The 24,908-nt window shown below is 42.3% G+C and overlaps 1 protein-coding gene across 1 annotated transcript in view; it reads right to left on the reverse strand.

Moving 5' to 3' along the window:
• ABRAXAS2 (abraxas 2, BRISC complex subunit) overlaps window positions 1–24,908 on the reverse strand; it is a 222,665-nt gene that overhangs the window by 133,688 nt on the left and 64,069 nt on the right. Inside the window, exons 3-4 of the mRNA XM_069239121.1 lie at window positions 9,796–9,832; window positions 2,023–2,089 (exon numbers count right to left, since the gene is read on the reverse strand). Coding sequence (XP_069095222.1) covers window positions 2,023–2,089; window positions 9,796–9,832 — 104 coding nt within the window. The remainder of the gene's footprint in view (window positions 1–2,022; window positions 2,090–9,795; window positions 9,833–24,908) is intronic.

Below are 24,908 nucleotides of genomic sequence, written 5' to 3' on the forward strand. Positions count from 1 at the left end.
TCTGGAAAATAGCTTCCAATTCCTTCATATGCACAAAGCATAAGGACAATGCCTATAAACTCTTGAACAGGTGGAAACTCTCCACACAAGATAAAAGGAAATGCTTTTGGGTCCAACATTTGCTGGAAACAGTGCAAATATGGAGGCACATTGCTTCATATATGGTGGCCCTGAATCCACATTCAAACATATTTGTACAAAATGTTATCCCTCATTGGAGCTATAATGCAAATTACATTGCCACTTCAACCGGACCAGGGAGAAAATAATGTGTACCATTCAATCACTCTAATAGGGAAACAAATCTTGCATCTCTTGTTGAAAGCTAGATTGGCATTAGCCCAGATAAGGAAGCTACAGACCGCTTCATCAAACAATATATGTTAGGAAAAGGTATGGTATATTTTGTGTGCGATGAAAAACATTCATGACAGTGTCTAGGTTTGAAAGGGTAAGGCTCCCTTTTGTCACCCACATGACAAAAGAGATTTCAACTGTTATGGGCAATGTCTCCCCTATGAGATAATGAAGATAATGCTGCTTTGCATAGACTAAGGTGGATGGTTGTGAGAATGCAATATACACCCATTAATCAAATCAAACCTATAAAAAGAATGTACTTTTCTGCCACTAACATCAAACAGAAACATTGTACCTACTGATGGAATTACCTGTTCACTGTACCGCTCCTAACTGAAATGACCTAATTGGTTCCTTCAAATGCCAAACTAGAGTGGTTTAAAAAAAAAAAGGGGGGTAATTCTTCCCGTCAAACTCAAACAATGGCAGTACTGAAAGCCTTCTCCTGTAAAAATAGATAGGGCATATCGCTACCTTACATCATTCATGAAGCACCAACACATCAATCTATAGTCAAATAAAAAAGGACTGGGTGAGAGTTCAAATAAATTAACCAGGCTATTCTGTGAACACATATCCCTTCCAAGCTTCTTCGAACTTTAGAAGAATACCAATTGCAGCTGAATGCAAACACCATTAAAGAAAACTACATCTCAGTCAAGATGATGATCACTGATGATCTTGTCCACTAAATAAGGAGAGGAAATTGCTTTGATGGATCCAAAGAATCTGGAGCAGAACCCATCTAAACAGAGATTTGGAATCGCTCTGCATTTGATGCAAGGCTTAGAAAAATGTATCTTAAAAGCAAAAGCATCATTCTGTTACTCAGGATGAATAACAACATGGCAAAAAACTATTCCTAGAAGCTTTCTGACATTGTGACAAGGCCCCAGCAGCATAAGATGGTGCCATCTATTTCAAACTTCAAAGAGAATCTTGAGAAATTGGTGCATTTCCTTGACAAAAAAAAAAAAAAAGAGTTCTCCCTCTCCGTAACTGAAATGTTTTCAAACTAATCCCCATCCCGCAAATCCACAAAAGGATGGACATCCTTGAACAAGCTAAAACAGGTGCTGAGATCAGGCCCTTCTCACACTTTGTGGGCCCTTTGACAGAGATAAATGTGAAAAATAAGTACATTATTAACTCCATATCCAACTAATTTAAGACTTTATAATCTTATGGTAAAATCCCTGACTGTCTAAAAATTTGTCCAGTCACTCTAAAGTTCAAAAACACAGAATGCAGACCTTGATGAACTTAAGTTCTATTCGGTATCCAATCGCCCCCATTCATCCATCCACACCCCAACCCCAGGGAAACATTTCAGGAAAGTTGGTTTAACAAAGCAACTAAAAACGTAAAATTAGTAAAACATGCCTCTCTAGGGTCTCCATTCAAAATTCAGCACTGCTCATTTGCTTGCCAAGTTTATGTTTAGGTTCCTTCTTCGAAGGATTATCATTGCATCAGGAGCCTGCACAAACCGTGAAATTGCTTCAAAAGACCTACCATATTACACACCTTGCAGAGATGAGAATTATCAATGGTAAAGAAATGCAAAAAATTACAGGTGACACCAAGAGTAATGTGGTGCATTTGCAGCTATAGAAGACTGCTAACAAGACAATATATGTTGGTTGTATTTAAAGCACTTACTTTTCGTCGATCTTTAAGAATCTGGTCCAAACTCTCCTCGTCGACTTTACTCGCAAAGTCATAAAAGCTAAAAAATGAAATAACAAAAATAACATATAAGTGGTGAAAAGGATCATACACTAAACAGAAATCCCATTCCATGATCAAATGTACATGAGGCCCTGGAAAACCAGATTGATCCTGCACAGGGTGTTGGTGTACCTCATACAGCCTACACCCATGGACATGCCCCCCACACTTAGTGCAAGTTTCCAATCTTTTTACTTGAAACTATTTCTCTAGTATGCATATCCTCTTTAGGTTTATTCAAGTGTCTTTTTGGAAATCATACCCAAATGTGCCTTTCCCCCTTCATCCAACTCTCATTTTCAAACCACAGGAACTGACTGCCATAATTCAGTGCAAAGACACTGCTATACAAAGAGCCCTTCTCGCCTGATATCATTATCTATGCGCTCTCAATCAAGAGCCTCCGTTCCATTAAGACAACTACACAGAGTTACCTTGCATCATCTCAAGTGCTCCACCAAATCACCAGATGCAGGATTGTACCCCACTTATCATTCAATTATATCATGGACTACATGTTAGACTACAGTGCAAACCAGACTATTGGAAAAGCTTCCTGATCTGCCTTTTGCCACTTCCACTGTTATAAAAACACATTTAAGAACATCTGCTAGTTCTCTGTTCAATTTCTTATCCACCATGCTCACTTTGGAATGCCACACCCATTAGCAAACTACACACTACAAAGTGCCATACAAAAACTAATATAGAACCAAAACGTAATTCAATATAGTATGAGTGTCTTCAGTTGCCACCTTCCCACTAAAAGCATGACATTATCACAGACTATGCCAGTGCTAGTTATGAATGCTCTGTCTGTCAGCACATGCAAGTGCTTGGATTGAGGCCAACTGTCCATAGAAGGTTCAGCGTTCTATGCTTGTGCTGCTCCCACAAATGTGGTTAGGGAAACAAAGATGATTTTCAGCCTCCAATTTCAGGGGTGTTTTCAAATGTTAACATTTAAAATGTGCTTTTTATGGTAAGTGGGGTGCAATGCTGCATCTGTTGATTTGGTGAAGAAATAGGCTAATATTTAATTTTCAAAATTGTTGTAGACTCTGCACAGATGTGGTGGACTCCCAGAGGCCCATGGGCCCCAGGGTAAGAACTGCTGGTGTAAGGAGTCCTTATGTACAATGACTACACTAAACTGAACACCTGGGGGTGCCCCTGTCAACAGCTACCTCAACTCTCAAACTTTCAGGATAATTCTCTTTAGCATCTGGGCACTGAAATTAGCTCAGAGGTATCCTATGCATGTTGTCTAAAGTTGAGGTAGCCACGTAACAGTTGCCAGAGAGAAATCTATGCCACCCTGCTTAAAAAAAAAAGCAATGTTCGAAATTCATAAACATTTAGCTAGTCTGGTAATATTGCTTCTGATGTCTAAATGATATTATAGTAGTAGAATAAGTTACTTACCTGTAATCCAAGTTCTCTTCTCTTCATCAAAGTCATAAGCACTGAATATTCCTGCCTACGTGCAGGGACCCAGAGCGCATATTAAATATATATCTACAGGGAGTGCAGAATTATTAGGCAAATTAGTATTTTGACCGCATCATCCTCTTTATGCATGTTGTCTTACTCCAAGCTGTATAGGCTCGAAAGCCTACTACCAATTAAGCATATTAGGTGATGTGCATCTCTGTAATGAGAAGGGGTGTGGTCTAATGACATCAACACCCTATATCAGGTGTGCATAATTATTAGGCAACTTCCTTTCCTTTGGCAAAATGGGTCAAAAGAAGGACTTGACAGGCTCAGAAAAGTCAAAAATAGTGAGATATCTTGCAGAGGGATGCAGCACTCTTAAAATTGCAAAGCTTCTGAAGCGTGATCATCGAACAATCAAGCGTTTCATTCAAAATAGTCAACAGGGTCGCAAGAAGCGTGTGGAAAAACCAAGGCGCAAAATAACTGCCCATGAACTGAGAAAAGTCAAGCGTGCAGCTGCCACGATGCCACTTGCCACCAGTTTGGCCATATTTCAGAGCTGCAACATCACTGGAGTGCCCAAAAGCACAAGGTGTGCAATACTCAGAGACATGGCCAAGGTAAGAAAGGCTGAAAGACGACCACCACTGAACAAGACACACAAGCTGAAACGTCAAGACTGGGCCAAGAAATATCTCATGACTGATTTTTCTAAGGTTTTATGGACTGATGAAATGAGAGTGAGTCTTGATGGGCCAGATGGATGGGCCCGTGGCTGGATTGGTAAAGGGCAGAGAGCTCCAGTCCGACTCAGACGCCAGCAAGGTGGAGGTGGAGTACTAGTTTGGGCTGGTATCATCAAAGATGAGCTTGTGGGGCCTTTTCGGGTTGAGGATGGAGTCAAGCTCAACTCCCAGTCCTACTGCCAGTTCCTGGAAGACACCCTCTTCAAGCAGTGGTACAGGAAGAAGTCTGCATCCTTCAAGAAAAACATGGTTTACATGCAGGACAATGCTCCATCACACGCGTCCAAGTACTCCACAGCGTGGCTGGCAAGAAAGGGTATAAAAGAAGGAAATCTAATGACATGGCCTCCTTGTTCACCTGATCTGAACCCCATTGAGAACCTGTGGTCCATCATCAAATGTGAGATTTACAAGGAGGGAAAACAGTACACCTCTCTGAACAGTGTCTGGGAGGCTGTGGTTGCTGCTGCACGCAATGTTGATGGTGAACAGATCAAACCACTGACAGAATCCATGGATGGCAGGCTTTTGAGTGTCCTTGCAAAGAAAGGTGGCTATATTGGTCACTGATTTGTTTTTGTTTTGTTTTTGAATGTCAGAAATGTATATTTGTGAATGTTGAGATGTTATATTGGTTTCACTGGTAATAATAAATAATTGAAATGGGTATATATTTTTTTTTGTTAAGTTGCCTAATAATTATGCACAGTAATAGTCACCTGCACACACAGATATCCCCCTAACATAGCTAAAACTAAAAACAAACTAAAAACTACTTCCAAAAATATTCAGCTTTGATATTAATGAGTTTTTTGGGTTCATTGAGAACATGGTTGTTGTTCAATAATAAAATTAATCCTCAAAAATACAACTTGCCTAATAATTCTGCACTCCCTGTATGTATAGCATAAAAAAGTATGTAGTACTGTAACAGACACATATATATATCTATGCAGCCTATATTAATGGCTAAAACTGCCCAATTTATATTGAGTTTTCCTTTAATAAACCTCTTACCAGACTATAAGGTGCAAAAAACAGCCTTTATTGAGGATAAAACTGCAAGAAAATACAAAGGCATTGTTAACCAATAGGCTGCATTAAAAGCACAAGTGAAAACGGGCACCGTACCTTTAAGGCCCATAGGACCTCCTGTATCTCATCATGCCCCAATGGTGACAGTTAGGTCAGTACTTTTTTTTACGGTGACATGAAGAATACAACACAGACATGTATGAACTGCTGTATGCCAGATTCGTCCGGGGAGGTGGGCCGGTTGCTTTTGACTTTCATGAGGATTCCTCTGGAAGAGAACTAGGATTACAGGTAAGTAACTTTTCCTTCTCTTCCAGGGGATCCTCATCAATAGTCATAAGCACTGAATAGAGTAGCAAGTCCATCTCACACCACTGCGCAAGAATCAAGAGCAAGCACAAACATGTCATCGTTATCAAAATAGATTTAAGGGGGCCTGCCCTACTTGCAAGGACGTCAATTCACCAAAATGCCAAAGGGTGGAAATTACATCACCCACCCTTTGACTTCTACTGTTACACACACACACACACACACACACACACATTCTCACATTAACACACTCTCACCCGCAAGCATGCACACAACATATATTTAAAGACATTTTTACTTACCTCAGCTGCCATGGAAGGACATATTCCCGGGTAACTGAATTTTTATTACCCCAATAGTGAATAATATGTTATTATTCACTATTGGGGTAATACAAATTGACTGAATAAACATTAGGATGAGCTACCCCCTGTGTTCCTGGTACTGAGTTTGCCACCTCTGAGGCCAGGGGTCGCAAAGGCAGTGCCAGAGGTTGCAAAGGGCAAACCAGGGGGTCACAGCTGCGACCCCTAAATGACATCCATGCCTACTTGGGTGTCTGTCTTAGTGTCTGAATCTACACAGTAATGCCTTGTGAAAGTATGCACTGATCTCCAAGTAGCAGCTTTGCAGATTTCAGAATGGGAACATTCTTTAGTAGGGCTGTTGTTGCCGACTTGCCCCTGGTAAAGTGGGCTCGGGTCTGGCAAACAACCTCTTATCGGCTAACTGGTATGTCAATAGAATACAAGAAACTATCCATCTAGAAATGGTCTCCTTAGAGGAATCAATGACGGTCCTTATAGGGCCATAGTTAAACAGATGGTCAGATAGTTTTGGTCTTGTTCAAATAGTATTTCAGCACTCACTTAAGAGCTATAGAGTGGAACGCTCTTTCCGCCAGTGAGGAGGAACTAAGGAAGAATGTAAAAAAGTGAAATCGTCTGGTAAATGTGGTAATTAGACATCACTTTGGGAAGGAAACTTGGATGAGTTCTCAATACCCCTCTGTTGGCATGGAACATCTTATAAGGCTCTTTGGCACAGAGAGATTGAATCTCACTGATTCTGCATGTCGAAGTAATAGCTACCAGAAAAGCAGTTTTCCAGGTAAGGTGTTGCAAGGATGCTTTGTATATAGGTTGGAAAGGGGGATACACGAGATTTGAAAGCCCTGCATTCAATTCCCAAGGATGGGAGGGGTTGCGGACAGGTGGGAACACCTTCCTCAGTCCTTCTAAAAAATCATTTACTACAGGTATGTGAAAGAATGATCTCTGTGTAGGGGACTTTCTGAACGCAGTAATCGCTGCGAAGAGTACCCGAATAGAGGTTGATTGTAGATCAGATTTTGCTAAGCAGAGGAGAATACAGTAATATAATTTCCTCCTAACCCAATATTGCATGGAAGTCATTCTGTACACATCACATGTCAAATCTTTTCCAAACAAAAGTATAAGGACACCTAGTTGATGTCCATCTGGACTCCCTAAGAACATTCATGCACCCCTGCGAGAGACCTAAATGTCCATACTGGAGGAATTCAGGAGCCATGCTGTCAAGCTCAACGAGGGAAGGTTGGGGTGGTAAATCTTCCCTCTGGACTTGTGGAGTAGAGCCTCTCTACATGGCAGCCTCCTGTGTGGTCTTTCTGATAGGTGTAGGAGATTTGGGTACCACCACTGGCGGGGCCATACCTAGGCTCTCAGGATCATTTTAGTCCTGTCTGTGTACAGTTAGTTGATGACTGCAGGGATCAACGAATGGGGGAAAACGCAAAAAGAAATGTCCCGGATCAGTTTATCAAGAAGGCATTCCCCTTTGTCCCGGGTGGGTAGAAGCTGGATGTGAAGACTGGGCATTTTTTGTTGCTTTCCTCAGCGAACAGGTCTTCTTGCAGATGTCCCCATTTTCTGAAAATGTCTTGTACGACATTGTTGTGCAGAATCCGTTTGTGCATTTCTGCGAAGTGTCGACTTCAACAGAGAGTCCGTCTGTGTGTTCTGGACTCCTGGCAGGTGAATAGCTGATATTGTTAACTTCCTCACTATGAGCCAGTGCAGTGCCAGATGGAGTGCACTTCCAGGGACAGAGGGCAGGATCATGTGCCCCCTTGTTTGTTTAGATAGTGCATAGTGGTCGTGTTGTCGGTTTGGGCCACGAGAGAGCTGATTTGAACGGATGGATGGAAAAAACGACTTGAGTTCCAACATGTTGATATGGTATCTTTGCTCCTTGGCCGACCACATGCCCTACATCTGTGGGGAACCCATGTGACCACCCCAGACCTGGAGAGACGCATCTGTAATGAGCGCTTGTGTAGGAGTGACCTGGTGAAAGGGGACGTCGATCATCAGGTTTTGTTGTTGAGACCACCACGGTATTAAAGCTTTTGCAATCTGAGACAGGGTGAGCTTGTTGTCCCAAAGGTCTGAGTTGATTGCACTGATCCTCCAGATTCTGCTGCAAGTCTCATGTGCAGTCTGTCACTGGGAACAAAGTAGATGCATGAAGCCATTGATCCCAAACGAGGTGCTGTCTGCCTGGCTGATGGTGTGGAGTAGGTTGGCATATTTCTGAGCAATTGATGATAGTCTCTTCTCCGAAGGACACACTTTTGTGACCTAAAGACTGAATGGTGTAAATGCAGATTTGGTAGGTTTTTCTCGCCTGATCTGGAGAGGAGCTTTTGGCCAGCCAGTCATGTAAGTATGTGTACACGAATATTCTTTTCCTTCGTAAGACTGCTGCTATGACGTCCATGCACTTCGAAAATATGCAAAGTGCTGACTTCAGGCCAAACAGCATCACATAGTACTGGTAATGTTTGGATACCACTGTGAACCATACGTCGTCGACTCGTGGGGACCTGGCAACGATGGAGACATTTGCGTTGACGTTGAGTGATGGTGAGACGACAATTGGACTTCCCTCGATGTCGCAGGGTTCGACGGCTTGAGATAGCGTATGGTCGCCGATGGGGACTCAGTTGAATAGTCTCTCGACGTCAGTCATCGTCGTTTCACCACTGGCGGCGATCCTGCAGTCAAGGGGTGCCTCATGGTTGAGGGTACTTTTAACGTTGACTTGGTTGAGTGGGGTAAAGTGGACAGGAGTGGATTGGGTTGCAGTGGGGTGGATTGGAGTGAGGTGGACTGAATTGGATTGGGGTGGCTTGGATTGGGCTGGGGTGGACTGAAATGAGGTGGATTGGATTCAGGTGGGGTAGATTGAGTCAGGTGGATTGGAGTGGGGTGGCTTTCTTGGAGCAGGTTGGATTTTTTGGAGTGGAGTGGAATAGATTGGAGAGGAGAGGTCACACTATGGCCTCCAAGGGAACAGATTAAAGTCCTCTATGACAGAAGGAGTGTTTCCTCAAAGGGAAGGCTCCATGAGGGGCCAGAGAAACCTTTCGACAGACAGCATTTTGGAGCCAGGAAATCTTACATTCAGGAGAAATAATGGGAGAATGGATGGTGAAGAAGTCTTGAGTGGTTAGATGTGAAGACATAGGTTAGGAAGCAAAAGCACCTAATGCTTAGTAATTAGCATTCGTTCTTCCCACTATGTCAAGTTCAGTTTTAAAATTCTTGATCAAAAACATTTCAGAATTAGGATTGCTGCACACATCGTCTATCGTGCAAGGTTTTCCACACATCTTGGAAATAACATCTGAATCCAATTTGTGACTATGATGCTAAATAAATGTATATTTAGATGTTGCCTGTAATGCTTATTTTGCTAAAATGTGTGTTAAATCTATTAGTCTCGAAAACCAAATTACATTTGTGTGAAAATAGCTGTGGATTAGATGCATATAAGACAAATGGAGTATCGAATTTAGATTTCACAAATAAAGTGAGCATGGAGTTGTTACATATTATCTAAAATAATGCAGACAGCAGTGACCATTGATGAGTGTTACTGGCTACGTCCCTCAGTGAGTGTTCAAGGTAGTGTCCTTCAATGCACTTTCAAAGCAGTGTTCTCAGTGAGTACTGTCAACACCATCCCTCAGTAGGATTTTACACCAGTGTGCCTGAGATAGTGCTAACCCCACAATATCTTGGTAAGTGCCCATGTCTTGCAGTGAATTTAACCAACACTGTTCCTCAGCTCCGTTTAGGGTATAACTAAAGAAAACAGAGTAAAATGCATTCAGGAAACTCACCTGAAGAGCTTGGAGCAAGGTTCGTGGTTATGGATCTCTGTTATGGAGAAAAGAACAAAGATGTCACTATGAATCAGATCAAACCCAAAAACAGTGCACAAAGAGAAGACACTATCCGGATGATGCAGAAACTTTGAATAGTTTAGTGTCATGAAAATAGTTTACCCACGTGTTAAGTTCAAATAAGAATCAAGATAGATTTCCCCCCAAAAAAAGAGAATTCTATATACGTTCTACTTGGCACAATTATAAATTACTTTTATGAGACTACACTATCCACACAATTGTTTTGTGCTCTCTGACCCTCTTGTTAGTATATTCATGTTGCAACCGGGAGGTCAAGTTATGGTCCACTCACACATTTTCTCACTCCTACGTGGTTTACCACACTCATAGAAAGCTTTAACACACCAAAGGTCACTAGCAAAATAGGTGTTGCACTTACCTTGCAAGTAAAGATTTTACCCAATAACTCGTGAATAGTTTTAAACAGCAAGGTAACCACAAGATATATGCCTCTTAACCACACCTGAAGAGGGGTATTTCTTGACCCATTTTAAAAAAAATGTGGATGCTGATACTAAGGTGACATATTTTGCCAGTGTACTGCCATTTGATAAATTTTGTTTTGACCAATGACTTTGTGTTTCACCACTGCGCATATTAGTTGCTCAATGTTCACCAGTAGCACATGGTATGTTTTATCCAGTCTAGCCGCCTATTGGCTTTGACATTGCATTCCTATTGGCTTTGACATGATGTATTCAATTTAGCTGCCTATTGACTTTGACATGCTATTAGATATTCTGCCTATGGGCTTTGACATGATATTATATATTGCATTTTGTATTCAGCTCAGCTGCCTATGGGCTTTGACATGATATTATATATTGCATTTTGTATTCAGCTCAGCTGCCTATTGGCTTTGACATGACACTAGACATTGCATTTGATATTTAGGTTAGCTGCCTATTGCCTTTAACATGACATTGCATTTGATATCTAGGTTAGCTGCCTATTGCCTTTAACGTGGAGTTAAACATTGCAGTTGAGAATCCAAGCTGTATTTTTCCAAGCTGTGTTTTTGCACCAGATGAACCAAGATGTTTTGCTCTCACAGTAGACTAGACCTGATAAGAGAGAGTACATGGGTGTTGTTTTTTTCTTCGCTTGAGCTTGGGAACAGGAGTAGTCTTGGAGACCTGGCCAGTCTCCAAAAGGCTTGCTCAGTTTCCCAGGTCTGAGAGGAGGGGGCACACTTTTGTAACGAATGTAACAGGCTGCAGAGAGTCAGATTCGAATCTGCCGGACCTCGTGCTGGAGCTTGGCGCCAGCTGCCAGCAATCCCGTGTGGGTAGATGAATCTCTCTTTCTCGCGGCTGACAGGGGTCATCAGCTTGCAGACCTTAGAAAGATGAAGCTGTGAATAGTTCCCACACGGTGAAGTATTTGTTTTGCTTTGCATTCAATATCTTATAAATATAACCTGCTGTGTATATTGCAAACTGATATATTTTGTTTGATTAACGCGGACTTGAAAGCTACTAATTCGTCATACATAAATATTGTGGTTGGGGAAGAATTAACAACAATAAAAGTCTTCTTTGACCTCACAAGTGCATTTCTAGTGGTTTATGTATGTGCTTAGAAACTAAATAAGAGGAAAGCACTACAATTGGTACCAGAAGTGGGGTCGGTCATTAAGAGGTGATTAAGAGGGTGTTGACGAGTTGGTAGATTTCTAAGTGCACACTTTAAAAGTGTAATTGTTTTTTGTTGTTTTGAGAATTACAGAAATAGTTTTTTGTTGGAGAATCACAGTAGCACGGCAGACCATGTCTGGGAATGCATGTATTGGTAAACTGCCTGATGGTGCTACGAAAAACTGTGAATTGTTTTCTGTTTGGGGAATTACAGAAGAAAATGCATGTGTAGCTAAAATGCCTGTAGAAAACGTGTCTTTTGGAAGTAATGATGACAGAAAGGTTTGGATACCTTTATCTGCTTACAGACAAATGCAGGAGAAATGTAGGAAGTTGGAACATGAAAATAGGAATTTACGTGAGCAAATTAGCCCGACTGAAAGTTATAAAAGGGCTGTTTTTGAAGAATCTTTCTTGTCCCATTCCAGTAATGAGGGGGTTAAGACAGCTCCGAGCTGCACTGAGTTTCCGTGTGAGCCAGGGTTTTTGGCAGCCAAAATGCATTCCTTAACTGATAACACGGACGAGAGAGACCAGAATGTGATTTACGAGTTACCGTTGCAAAATGCACAAGTAAAACGAAGGATTTTAGAGCAATACACCCCGAGTTTCATTAGCTTGTTTGATTTTTGGAAAAAGAATAGCCCTCATTTGAGAGAAATGCTAACACTTTTGTATATGGTCACTGTGAAAAATTATATGCAGTTGCGCGCTTGTGATTTGGCAAATGAAATAATGCAGACTTTAGGTTTTTGCGCAGTGCAAGAAGGAAAAACTGATGTACATGTAAATCAAGAACAAGGAAAGAAAATAGTGCCCCTAGATAGAATCATACAATGGATCTGGTACTTGCAAGACAGGGCTAGAGTACCACAGGTAAAAGAGTTATCAATGAAGTTGTGTGCACCATTTGAATTCGTGTCTACTGAAGATAAAAAGCATGTTTGTTTTACTAATGATTCATTGACTGAAATAATGTTTTCTGGCACAGGAGAAGGAACAGCGTTGTATAATGTGTGTAAGATTTTAAAGCAAGAGCTACGTGAGATGTGTCATTTTTACGCTGATTTTTGGTTCATTGCTAATGTTTTAGCACCTAACTGGTTCAATTACCTTGCAGATGTTAATGAGAAAAATTCAGAGAGAGAAGTGTTCACCCAGAATTCTGCCTTAGTGGGGATGGCTAAGTGGGTGCCCCAGAAATGTGAACAGCTGAGAGAAAAAGCCACTTACAGGTGGGCAGAGATGAGAGAGATGCACATTCCCCTAGATTTGATAAAGACTGTGCAGCACGCACAAAAGCAATCTGTCATGCAAGCAGTCACAGAGCAGTTGGGGAGAGGAAAGTTACCAGATCAGAAATGGCAAATTGATCAGGTTTTAGGGAGAGTGATTGCTGCAAATTACCAAGGAAAAATAGAAATTATGCTGATACCTAGAAAAGAATCTGATTCATTCATACAAATTGGAGACAGAATGGCCCAACTTGGCAAAAATGCAGTGAATGGAGGTTTGGTAAAGAATGAGTCTGCCCCAGCCCTTCTGACAGTGCAAGAAAAGGGAAGCTGTGGCGCAGCAGATAAAAACCTCAGTACTGATGTGTGGGCTGAAGCCCCAAGTGATCCTCCAGAACCTGCAGTGAATATAACAAAGGGCCCCAAAAACGTCCTGCTGATTATAAAACAGGGAAAGAAAGAGGAAGGGTGCAGTTTAAATGAAAAATGTTGTTTGCAAGAAAAGTCATACTTGTTTCTTTTGCAGATCCTACCACGTTTCGCCACTGTCCCTGAGTGTGCTGTGTGGTCCCCCTTCCGGTGTGTGCGTGTGGGGTCGGGGAAGGGACCGAATCCCCAACCTGAACCTGGCTGAGTAAAGTGCCAGCACCATGGATCCATTTTGCTCAAACTGCGCCTTCAGTTCAAGTTCAACTTGTTTGATTGCATTCTTCCACTGGAACTAAGCTGTGATTTTTTTTTTTCCCTTCTCGTATGGAACTCTGAGTTTTGCTTACCTTCCAGCAAACCTTTCAGGTGGACCGTGCATCTTTACATGAGTAGAACTCATGCCACATCAAATTGCTAACGCTGTTGAATTAGAAACTCACTCAGAGTATAAAAATTGCCCAGTCTTTTCTATGTAGATGTATCTGATGTGAAAGGTTATGAAATCAATGTGTTAATTCACTTCTATTGCTTTACAGGGATTGCTTTGATCATTCAAATCTGATTGGCTGATAATGTTTTTTTTTTTGTGCTGATGTTTTTTTGTTTTTGTTTGAAACAGGAGATATGTGAAACAAAAATTCATTGGTCAAAGGGCGGAATGTACTGCCATTTGATAAATTTTGTTTTGACCAATGACTTTGTGTTTCACCACTGCGCCTATTAGTTGCTCAATGTTCACCAGTAGCACATGGTATGTTTTATCCAGTCTAGCCGCCTATTGGCTTTGACATTGCATTCCTATTGGCTTTGACATGATGTATTCAATTTAGCTGCCTATTGACTTTGACATGCTATTAGATATTCTGCCTATGGGCTTTGACATGATATTATATATTGCATTTTGTATTCAGCTCAGCTGCCTATGGGCTTTGACATGATATTATATATTGCATTTTGTATTCAGCTCAGCTGCCTATTGGCTTTGACATGACACTAGACATTGCATTTGATATTTAGGTTAGCTGCCAATTGCCTTTAACATGACATTGCATTTGATATCTAGGTTAGCTGCCTATTGCCTTTAACGTGGAGTTAGACATTGCAGTTGAGAATCCAAGCTGTATTTTTCCAGGCTGTGTTTTTGCACCAGATGAACCAAGATGTTTTGCTCTCACAGTAGACTAGACCTGATAAGAGAGAGTACATGGGTGTTGTTTTTTCTTCGCTTGAGCTTGGGAACAGGAGTAGTCTTGGAGACCTGGCCAGTCTCCAAAAGGCTTGCTCAGTTTCCCAGGTCTGAGAGGAGGGGGCACACCTTTGTAACGAATGTAACAGGCTGCAGAGAGTCAGATTCGAATCTGCCGGACCTCGTGCTGGAGCTTGGCACCAGCTGCCAGCAATCCCGTGTGGGTAGATGAATCTCTCTTTCTCGCGGCTGACAGGGGTCATCAGCTTGCAGACCTTAGAAAGATGAAGCTGTGAATAGTTCCCACACGGTGAAGTATTTGTTTTGCTTTGCATTCAATATCTTATAAATATAACCTGCTGTGTATATTGCAAACTGATATATTTTGTTTGATTAACGCGGACTTGAAAGCTACTAATTCGTCATACATAAATATTGTGGTTGGGGAAGAATTAACAACAATAAAAGTCTTCTTTGACCTCACAAGTGCATTTCTAGTGGTTTATGTATGTGCTTAGAAACTAAATAAGAGGAAAGCACTACAGCCAGTTAGAGGGCTATTCAACAAGACCGCATTTCTTGTGTATATAACCTTGCTGTTTATTTGTAAAATAATTACTTTTAAGATGTAATTACTTTTAAGATGTGTAGAATGCGACTTTTGCTCTGGTTTCTTGGTTTATTAACGCTATGGGATCTGAACCTGAAGCAAATGCGAAAGTAGAGCCGGGGGGAAGCGTTGTGTGGGATTAGACACAGTAAATATGAGGGACAAGCATAACCTAAAGGTGTGAAAGAACATTCTTAGGAACACAGAGTTAATGTGCAAACATGAGTACTAAAATAACCCAGGAGGGAAAAGAAAGACAAGAACAAATTAATTCAATTGTTATAAGTATACTGAGAGACACCACAGTTCTCGACAGGGTACTTTGCAACAAACTGAGGCTCTACTGGGAGTAGATCCATGGAATGGGAGACTCTTAAAGCAGGCTTGTGGGGTGCCTGCATGGGCTTGACCTGCGATGTACGGTGACAACTGCAGGCCGAATCGACTAGAGAGGAGTCAGCCCTAACTGAGGTACAAACAGCGCACCCATATACAGAGAACACACTCAAGAGGAGCATACGATTCATAGGCACGTAACAGATATTTGGAACTGTCTTGATAAGTACACTTTGATACAATATCGACAAAGACTGCACCCGAAGAGCGATAAGTCTGGGTGGCTGCTGGCCTGGATCCTCCATAGAGAACATTCACCACCACTCATGACTTGTCTGGACACCCCAGGTGGTGGCTTCTTCACCTCCAGAGTGGGTACTGTAGACACGTTTCATGCACAAAGTCTATGCCGCAGAGCCAACTATAGTCCCTCATACACGCTCACCATTCCTGGAAGGTTTAGACCTCCCCAGGCTTGAACTGGTTGTGATAGAGGCCTTGGGATGAGCCACTAGCCCTGGAATAGGTCAGAACGGCATTGGAATCGCTTTCCCGGTCTAAGATATCTTGGAGCGATGAGTTCCTGGCAGACTTCTATCAGGTGTACTTCGCCCCTTTAATGCAGGACCTCCTGGAGGTAGGGATACTGCCCTCGACCATGCTGGAGGGTGACATTTTCATACTACTTAAACCAAGGGGTGCCACAGACAACCCTACTCTAAGTGATTAATTCTGACTTTAAAGTGCTTTGCAAATCACTGGCTCCAGGTTTCAGTACCAGCATGAACCTTCGACGATAGACTCATATCCAGCACGAGGATGAACACCGGGATGAGGAGTTCCCTCTGGTCTTGATCGACCTCGAGAGAGGCTTCGACATGGTAGACTGTTCGAGGTGCTGAGGCTTATAGGCTTTGGCCCACGGTTCTGTGGCTGGATCCAGTTGCTTTACACGGAACAGACTGCAAAGGTGCGTGTGGGGAGATGCCGCCCAGAGCCATGGAGGCTGGGCTGTGGTACACAGCAGGGCTGTCCTTTGTTGCTGCTTTTATTTGCCCTCACAATAGAGTCCTTAGGGATGTGGGAGCATTGGGACATGCACGATTATGGCTCACTAACAGGGGATACTTCACATGTAATTTCACTCTATGCAGGCAATGCCCTCTTATCTCTCATCCCCTAGTGACACCGTGATGTTTCGGATTCTGGATAACTTTAGGAAGCTTTCAGGTCTCTGGCTTAACCGCGACAAATCTCAGTTGTTCCCTATTGCCTCACTAGTTGGTACTCTGATAGATCACTTACCCTTGATGGGACTTCGCTGTGAGCTGATGCAGTTCAGGTACCTTGGGATTCAGGTAGCGCACACATGGAAGTTACAGCTACAACTAAATGTAGACAGGGTCTTGGAGGCCTTGAGGTCACCCCTTACCTTCTGGAACACACTGCTGCTCTCCTTGATGGCGAGGACGGTCATTGGCTCTCTTCCCCAGATGCCTGTATGAGCTGCAGAACTCTTTGTGCCCCCACTCCGCCTCAAGGGCTTTTAAGCAACTAGACTCCACCCTTATCTCGCTGCTATAGGCAAGCTGGTGTAGTAGAGTAGCCTTGGCGACAATGACTAGATGTTGAATACAATCAATCAATCAAAAAATTTTATAGAGCGTGCTACTCACCCGTGAGAGTCTCAAGGCGCTGGGGGAGGTCAAGGGGGGGCAGGGAGGGTCACTGTTCGAACAACCATGTCTTGAGGTTCTTTCTGAAGAGCAGGAGGTCATTGGTTTTGCGAAGGTTGGTGGGGAGGGAGTTCCAGGTTTTGGGGGCGAGGTAGGAGAAGGACCTGTTGTGGTGCGTTGGATACGGGGGACTGTGGCTAGGGCGAGGTCGGCTGATCGGAGGTTGCGTGTGGAAGTTCACTCTTTCGTTGAGGTAGGTTGGGCCGGTGTTGTGGAGGGATTTGTGTGCGTGGATGAGGACCTTGAAAGTGATTCTCTTGTCTATGGGGAGCCAGTGAAGGGATTTGTGGTGTGGTGAGATTCGTTTGTGGCAGGGGAGGCCAAGGACAAGGCGTGCAGCTGTGTTCTGGATTCTCTGGAGTTTGCATTTGAGTTGGAGTGTGGTGCCGGCATAGAGGGCGTTACTGTAGTCTAGTCTGCTGCTGATGAGTGCATGGGTGATTGTCTTCCTGGTCTCTGGGGGAATCCATTTGAAGGATTTTCTTTTTTTTTTTTTTTTTTTAGAGTGCGGAGTGTGTGGAAGCAGAAGGAGGTTAGAGCATTGATTTGCTGTGTCATGGAGAGGGAGGGATCCAGGATGATGCCGAGGTTGCGTGCGTGGTTTTCGGGGGTGGGTGCGGGGCCTAGGGCGGTGGGCCACCAGGAGTCGTCCCATGTGGTTTTGTTGGGGCCAAAGATGATGATCTCGGTTTTGTTGGAGTTAAGCTTGAGGTGGTTAGTTGTCATCCAGTTGGCGGTGTCGAGGAGAGCAGCGTGTAGGTTGGTTTTGGCGGTGGTGGGGTTGCGGGTGAGGGAGAGGATGAGTTGGGTGTCATCTGGGTAGGAGAGGAGAGTGATTCCGTGTGATCAGAGGATGTTGGCTAGGGGGATCATGTAGATGTTGAAGAGTGTGGGGCTGAGGGAGGACCCCTGGGGGACTCAGCAGATGATCTAGGTAGCGGTGGAGTGGAAGGCGGACTCTCTGGGTCCGGTCGGTGAGGAAGGAGGTGAGCCAGTCTAAGGATTTGTGGTGAATTCTTATGTTGTGGAAGCGTGTGCGGAGTGTGTGGTGGCAGACGGTGTCAAAGCATGCAGCCCGCTGGGTGGTAGTTGGGAAAAACTTCTATTGTCTAGCAGAATTGCAGTGGAACGGTTGCCCGCGTTACTGATGGAGAGCGCCGACTTTCAGCTGACATTCCATACAAAAAAATCAGGCAGACCGCAACAATTTGGCAACAATTTGCTCAGGTAGTTCTGAGATGGGTCCCTTTCCATAAAGAACTTATAGTTTGAGCATTGAAACTGGTCCAGCAGATGACAAAGTACCTGTCCTTAAGGGCATAGCAGGAAGGAGGGTGTGCCTGTTTGGCGAATCTCTACCAAGAGGAGACTTCTCTCCTTTGAGGATGCCTGCCAAGAATTCTCTCTCTGCCCTGGTCAATTTTTGCATCATGCCGGCCTTGCCGAAATTGTCAGGGCAGCTTTCCCACGCTACCCCTGCAGCGCCTGCACCAATGCAAACCCTTGTAATTCTTCTATCTTGTGGTTCAGGCTGCCATTTGATCACAGTGTTGAACACAGCCATGTGCATGAATGCGGAGGTGCCTCTTCCGCAGGCCAGCACGGGCAGGGACATTGATCTAGATATCCCCTTGGGAAACGGGGACTGGTCAGGAGTTAATGAGCTTGCACACACTGTTTCATGTAATGCCTGCTTCCAACTGATACATTATAATTTCCTTCAGAAGACATATTTAACACCCAGGACCTGCATCGCATATCCCCAACCCGAGCTAACAGTTGCCTCGCTGTGGTGTGGGAGATGTAGACTTCATGCATTTAGATTGGCAGTGCAGGATGGACTTCTGGACTCAGGTGGGTTCGGACAAACAGATTCACGCCTCTACACATGACATGCACCCCCCAGTGTTGCCTGCTGGGCAACATTAAGCACCCGAAGGTCAACAAAGTGTAGTACAGTTCCTGCAATTGGTGTTAGTCTTAACCAGATGGAGGGTAGCTATCACATGGATGGGGCAGAGGGCACCAGAGCCACCACAATGGCACAAGGATACTAAGGAGTGGACCCTGGCGGAGGAGACTCACATGCAGCTCAACAGACATGATGAAAGTGTGGGGGATGCCCTAACTGAGTGGAGAGAACTGTGTATCACATTACTTGACCCAAACTCTAACATGGTGTCGGAAGACAGCGATGATGCAAACAAATGATTGTGGCGAGGCTTGGGACTGTGTGGAAAATACAGAGGGTTCAGACTGCGGGACGCTGTCAAGGGAGAGTTACAAGAGCATAATGCCCGATTCGCCCAAATTGGGGGCTGCAGATACATGGCACATGACCTTGTCCGTCAAAATGTCATGCTACATTACATGTCATGTGCATATCACGGACTACTGATTTACTTATGTGTTGTTTTCGGAAACTGAAAGATAAGGGCTAAAAATAAAACAAAATAAAGAGAGAGAGATTACATCTAATGCACATCTACAATCTGGATGCTCAATACTTCTTCCAGGAGAACCTTGTGGTCAAACCTCTTTATTAACTCCACTCATGAATCAGCAAACCTAATGTTTCTAAGAAAATGTACGACTCTTTTGGAGAGCTATCCCTAATTCTATGGAATTCAGAGGGTCTAGTTAGACACTTAAATCTATCTGGAGAAAACCCGAGTTCTTTTTTGGTTACCCATCATATAATATGTTTACAGGAAACTGGATGGCCACAAACCTTTTGATTCCACCGTTTTCTACCACAAAACATTGGCAAGAAGAGCTGATATCGGAAGGCCTACTGGATGCCTGTTGACTATGGTCAACAATAAACTGAACTTGAAGAGTCATAGGCTCAATCTAACTTCCAACTACATATTGGCAGTTTTGATAAATCATCACAATTGGAAATTTGATTCTGAATATCTACTTTCCACAAGAGTTATAAAAAAACAAACACAAATATGAAGCAAAACTTGTAGAGTTAAACTCTTTTACAGAAATATAGCCATCTGTTGTTTATCATAACTTGGGATTTCATGGCTAAGAGGCTCATTGCTTTGACATGGAAGGCAGCCGCTGGGCTAGTGCTGGTCAGATGGGAATCAGCAGTGAGGGATTTAGTGACAGCAGCGGATCAGGTGCTCTGTAGACGCCCCATTGCGCCTTTGTGGGTGGAGGTGTTGAAAGCATTTGATGGTCGAGGAGATCCCGAGGGGTCTTCCTTGGAGGTCTCGATGTCTGGGAGTGGAGATGAGGGACATTCAGCTATACCATAATGGGGAACTAGCCATGGCTAGTGGCTGTCAGGACCATGATTGGGTTGCCCTTTGAAGTGACAAGAATGTCATGCTATGGTGGTATCACTGTATGTCTTGTCCTGCCCTGTCTGCGCGGCGCGACTGTGGTGCCGCCATTGAGTGGTCCTGGACCAAACCTCTCCAGTCCACTTTCGCATTCCTCATTACTTGGTCTCCTATTTTTGTGCCTTACCAACTCAACCAATCGGAACTCACTGTTTGCCTACTCTTATTATTATCATTATTATTATTATTAGTTTTAAGCTTTCTTTGTTCTACTGTACTTTTACATTGTCATTTACATATTGCACTCGTCGTATGTCTAAAACTGTTTTATGTGTTCTTCATCTCAACCACTGTTTGAAGGACTCTTAACTGCAATACTGTGTTCTGGGTTTTGTACCACAGACACCAACTGGGACAGAATGAAAACCAATCTGATATGATGTTGTAATGTATGCCATTGTAGTTGTTATTCTCTATTGAAAAATGTCAATAAACATAGTTACAGATTTAAAAAGAAAGAAATCACTGGGAATTTAATAAATCAAACCTCTTACTACCTACGTTATACAATCCAAGTGCAGAAAAACCCAGACTTAACCTATAATATGCCATGTCCTCAAGCAAACTTGTCAGAGAAACATAAGCAACGGTCTTTACTGAGTACATAAACAGAATCTTTTAACTAACTCAGGGTACAGATCTGCCAAAATGGCAGAATGCCAAAGGATCAGCCAGTGAAATCTACAATGTGCACAAGGACCTTGCAGTCATCATTGATTACACCTGCTTCAACTATATGCAAAAACTTTGAAATAATTAGAACTCAAAATGATCATGATTCCCGGAAGGAAACACTTGATCTTAAATTCAATCAGTTTTAAACAGAGAAAACCTTAAATAGCAACCACATGTTTGTGGTAAACAGGAAGAAACTTGTTTGGAATAAAAAAAAAATAGGATTAAAGCTCTGAATCTTCAAATAGCCCTCCCTCCACTACCGCCAATTTCTCAGATTGATGCATTTTTTTGGTACCATCAATTGCGACTGGATTCAATCTTGGCAAGTATTAATCTGTGTATCCTAGAGCATTGAACATGGAAACTATCAGGGGGGCAAAAAGGAAATCAAGGTGTCACTGATCCCTTTTCTCCGGAAATAGTGAATGCCAAATGGCTATACTGCAACAGCTTAATTCTCACTATGAAGCTCCCACGTTCTGAAGCTAGTAGTATAAAAATCAAGAATTTAAAGATAAAACTCAGGAACAGAATTAAGGAAATAACACAAAATAGCTTGGGCTACATTATCGCATGCAATCAAAACCCAGAACGGGAAAGCATTCTGGATTTTTTTTTTTTTGTTTTTTTTTTTTTAAATCAGACATGGATCAGGGGCCTATCGACGCACAAACGACTTGTTGATCTCAAACGATAAATTGGGCTTGCATACTAATGAACTGTAGACATCAATCATTCCTATTCCTCAGATTTGTAGAGTAACCTATGTATCAACTTTACAGGTGGCGATAACTTTAATAACACCCACCAATCGAAAGCTGCAACCTAATTTCCGGTTCTGGAGCACTCTTCTTTGTCATCTATTTTCAAAGATAATCACTACCGAAGTAGCAATAGTATATCAATAGTACAGTCTATCCATAAGAAGTGCTCAAAGCAAGATCCCCCAAAAAATATTGGCTAATTGGCCTTTTGGATATTAAGGGTAAGCCTTTTGTGAAATACTTGTTGAATTATTCAAACAAGTGGACGAAGGATCAAGTCCTAATACCTTTATCTCAAAAAGATTTTTGCTCAAGATGCTCAACAATTGATAATACTGCTGCGCTGTTCCTTCTTAAAAAAAAGGCATTCTAGAATATAACAGCTCTTTATGCTCGTTTTGCGGATTATTCCACAGCTTTAAACAAGGTTGATCGTCATCATCTGTGGAATAAGCGTAGTAAATGGAAAATTCGCGCAACACTCCTGCACCTTTTAATCAAGCTACATTTCGCTATATGGCTACAAATAAGACTTACTACAGAGAACATCCTGTCTACGACAATAAAGACCAAGAACAGACTCAAACAAGGCTGTGTCTTGGCACCACTCACATTTTCCATTATATAAGGCCAACTTGCCCTAGTTCCACAATCAGGATCAAGCGGTATCCCCAAAATGAACGTGTAGGATCTCACATTTGGCATATGCTGATGATTTAGTGATTCTTTCACAAAAGCCAAATAGATTACATCTTTTAGGGCAATTAAACAAGTTCAATCTTGTGAATGGATTAACAACAAATTACTCTAAAACCAAAATAACAGTGTTTTGAAAGACAACAAGGAAGATAGCCTGGGAACTCTGTGGGGCCATCACGGAAATTGTTAACCAGTACAATTACCTTGGAACCTTGATCAATAGTAGTTTATCATGGTCAAGTCATCTCTTAATCAGGAAGTCCAAATCTACCGTCATGACTAAATTAATTATGAGATTTGCCAAAGCATTTGGAGGCAGAGGTTTAGACTGTTTTCTAAAAGCCTTATGAATGAAACTCACTACATTCCTAATTTACGCTTTGCCAGTTTTGAATGGGAAGACGGTCATGGAACTTGAGAAAACCTATTTACAGAGTTTTTGACAACTTGTACATCTTCGATCAGCTACCCTTCAGTGCGTCATCAGGGTGGAGTTTTATCTAAAACCAATCTCGTCACCCCATATTGAAGCTACTTAGTTATCTGTGTGACTGTATAAACACAGAACCCACCACCCTAAAATCTATGATTTATCTGTACCTCAAGAAAAACAATGATATGGAACGGAATATTTATTCTTTAAACAAGGTGATGAGAGCACCTAATGTAGGAGATTTTGAGAGTTTAACTAAATGAATCAATCTGTACAGAAGAATGCAGTAAGGAAGATCTTAACTCACGTTCAAAAGCTCTAATCTTGTTCGAAATATATGAGCACATGGATCTGGCATACAAAACTATTTACTAGGAATGTATCAATTCAAACTTGAAAAGGTGCGATAAATAGGAAGTAGTTAAGATTTCGACTACTATATATAATCCTTTCATTGAATTTGAGGGGTTGTGGTAGCAGTCTCCACAGTGAAAGAAGACATGTTGTTTCTGTGGCAATAAAGAGGAAACCCTTAGTCACTCACCTATTATGCATTTGCCCCAGAATTCTGCCCCTAAGGAGATGCTATTTGCGGAACATTGTTAAGGACATTAATACAGGATCAATCTCAGAAGCAGTTAAAAACTGTTAATTTTAAAAAACTCGTTCGATTATCAAATTAATGACATTGTTAGTGTTAACGTCTAAAATGTTAAGCAATCATATTTACGTATGTTTAATGCCGTTTTTTAATGTTGTTTTATAAATCAACTTTGACGAGTGTGGAACAACTACCGTTTTATTTATTGTAATCACTATGATTAATGCAATAAAAATATTGTACTACTAGAAAAAATTAAAGGGATTCTGAAAAGGAATGTTAGGCACCTGAAAAACAAACTTAAGAAGACTGGATCTGGCAGATGATGATAAGCAAATGGGGACAATGTGAGATTGATCTGTTTGAATCTTTACCCGGCCACCAGGTCCAAAAGATATTATTAGTGTAGGCCAAATCCATACAGCAGAGACTGCAGACTTTCTCTCTCAAGATTGGAGCCACAGTTTTAATTATGAATTTCCTCTTTTCTCAATGACTGACTGAAGGTGCAAGTGAGAATACAGAACAGGTTCTGGTGACAACAGTAAGGAGACTGCATGCTTAGTTTCCAGTTACGGAACTTTATTGGGATTCTTCAATCCTTCTTCCCTCCAACATCGAAATATTCTGAATGATTATGAGGGCAACTTAAACCAACTGGCAGAGGAAAGAATACTACAGTGATGGCATGGAAGATTACCAGAGGCTGGGAAATTACGTTTCTTTCAGAGCAAGCTACACATTTCTTCAAGAAAGCACGGGCAGAGACTACATCTAAGAGATGGAGGTCAGCATGGCAAAATTGACTCGGTGGTGTTTGGGACAGAATCTGGATTCCATGAGCACATATACTGGCAGTATTATATTTTCTCTCTGAAGTGGCTGACAGAATGTTTGCATCCAGAACTGTTAAAACCTATATTTCAGTGATTTGGTGGATCATATGCTCCTCAATGGGGTGCCAGTGGAGGCTAGGGGGCTGGGATGGGGGAGGCAGGAGAAACACCTCCTTGTATGCAAATTGCTTCAGGGGTATTAGATTATCTTTTCCTCTAAAACTAAGGTACATCCAGTAATGGGACATAAATTGTGCCCTGAATCCTCTGGAATCATGACAAGGTAGTCAATATTTGTCAGGAAAGGAGTTTTTAAGTAAACTAGCTACGTTGTTGTGATTTACATCATGATAGAGGGTTTTGTACATCATTGGTAATAACCTTTAAACTCACATAATACAAGCCTGAAGTCCTAACACAGAATGTAAAATTTCCTGAAAATTGTGAAGGAAAGTTCAAATTGTATTAAGGACACAGGGGTGAGGATTATCCACCCTTGGCCGCAGAC

This window comes from Pleurodeles waltl, chromosome 6, assembly GCF_031143425.1.
Source record: "Pleurodeles waltl isolate 20211129_DDA chromosome 6, aPleWal1.hap1.20221129, whole genome shotgun sequence".
NCBI lineage: Eukaryota > Metazoa > Chordata > Amphibia > Caudata > Salamandridae > Pleurodeles > Pleurodeles waltl.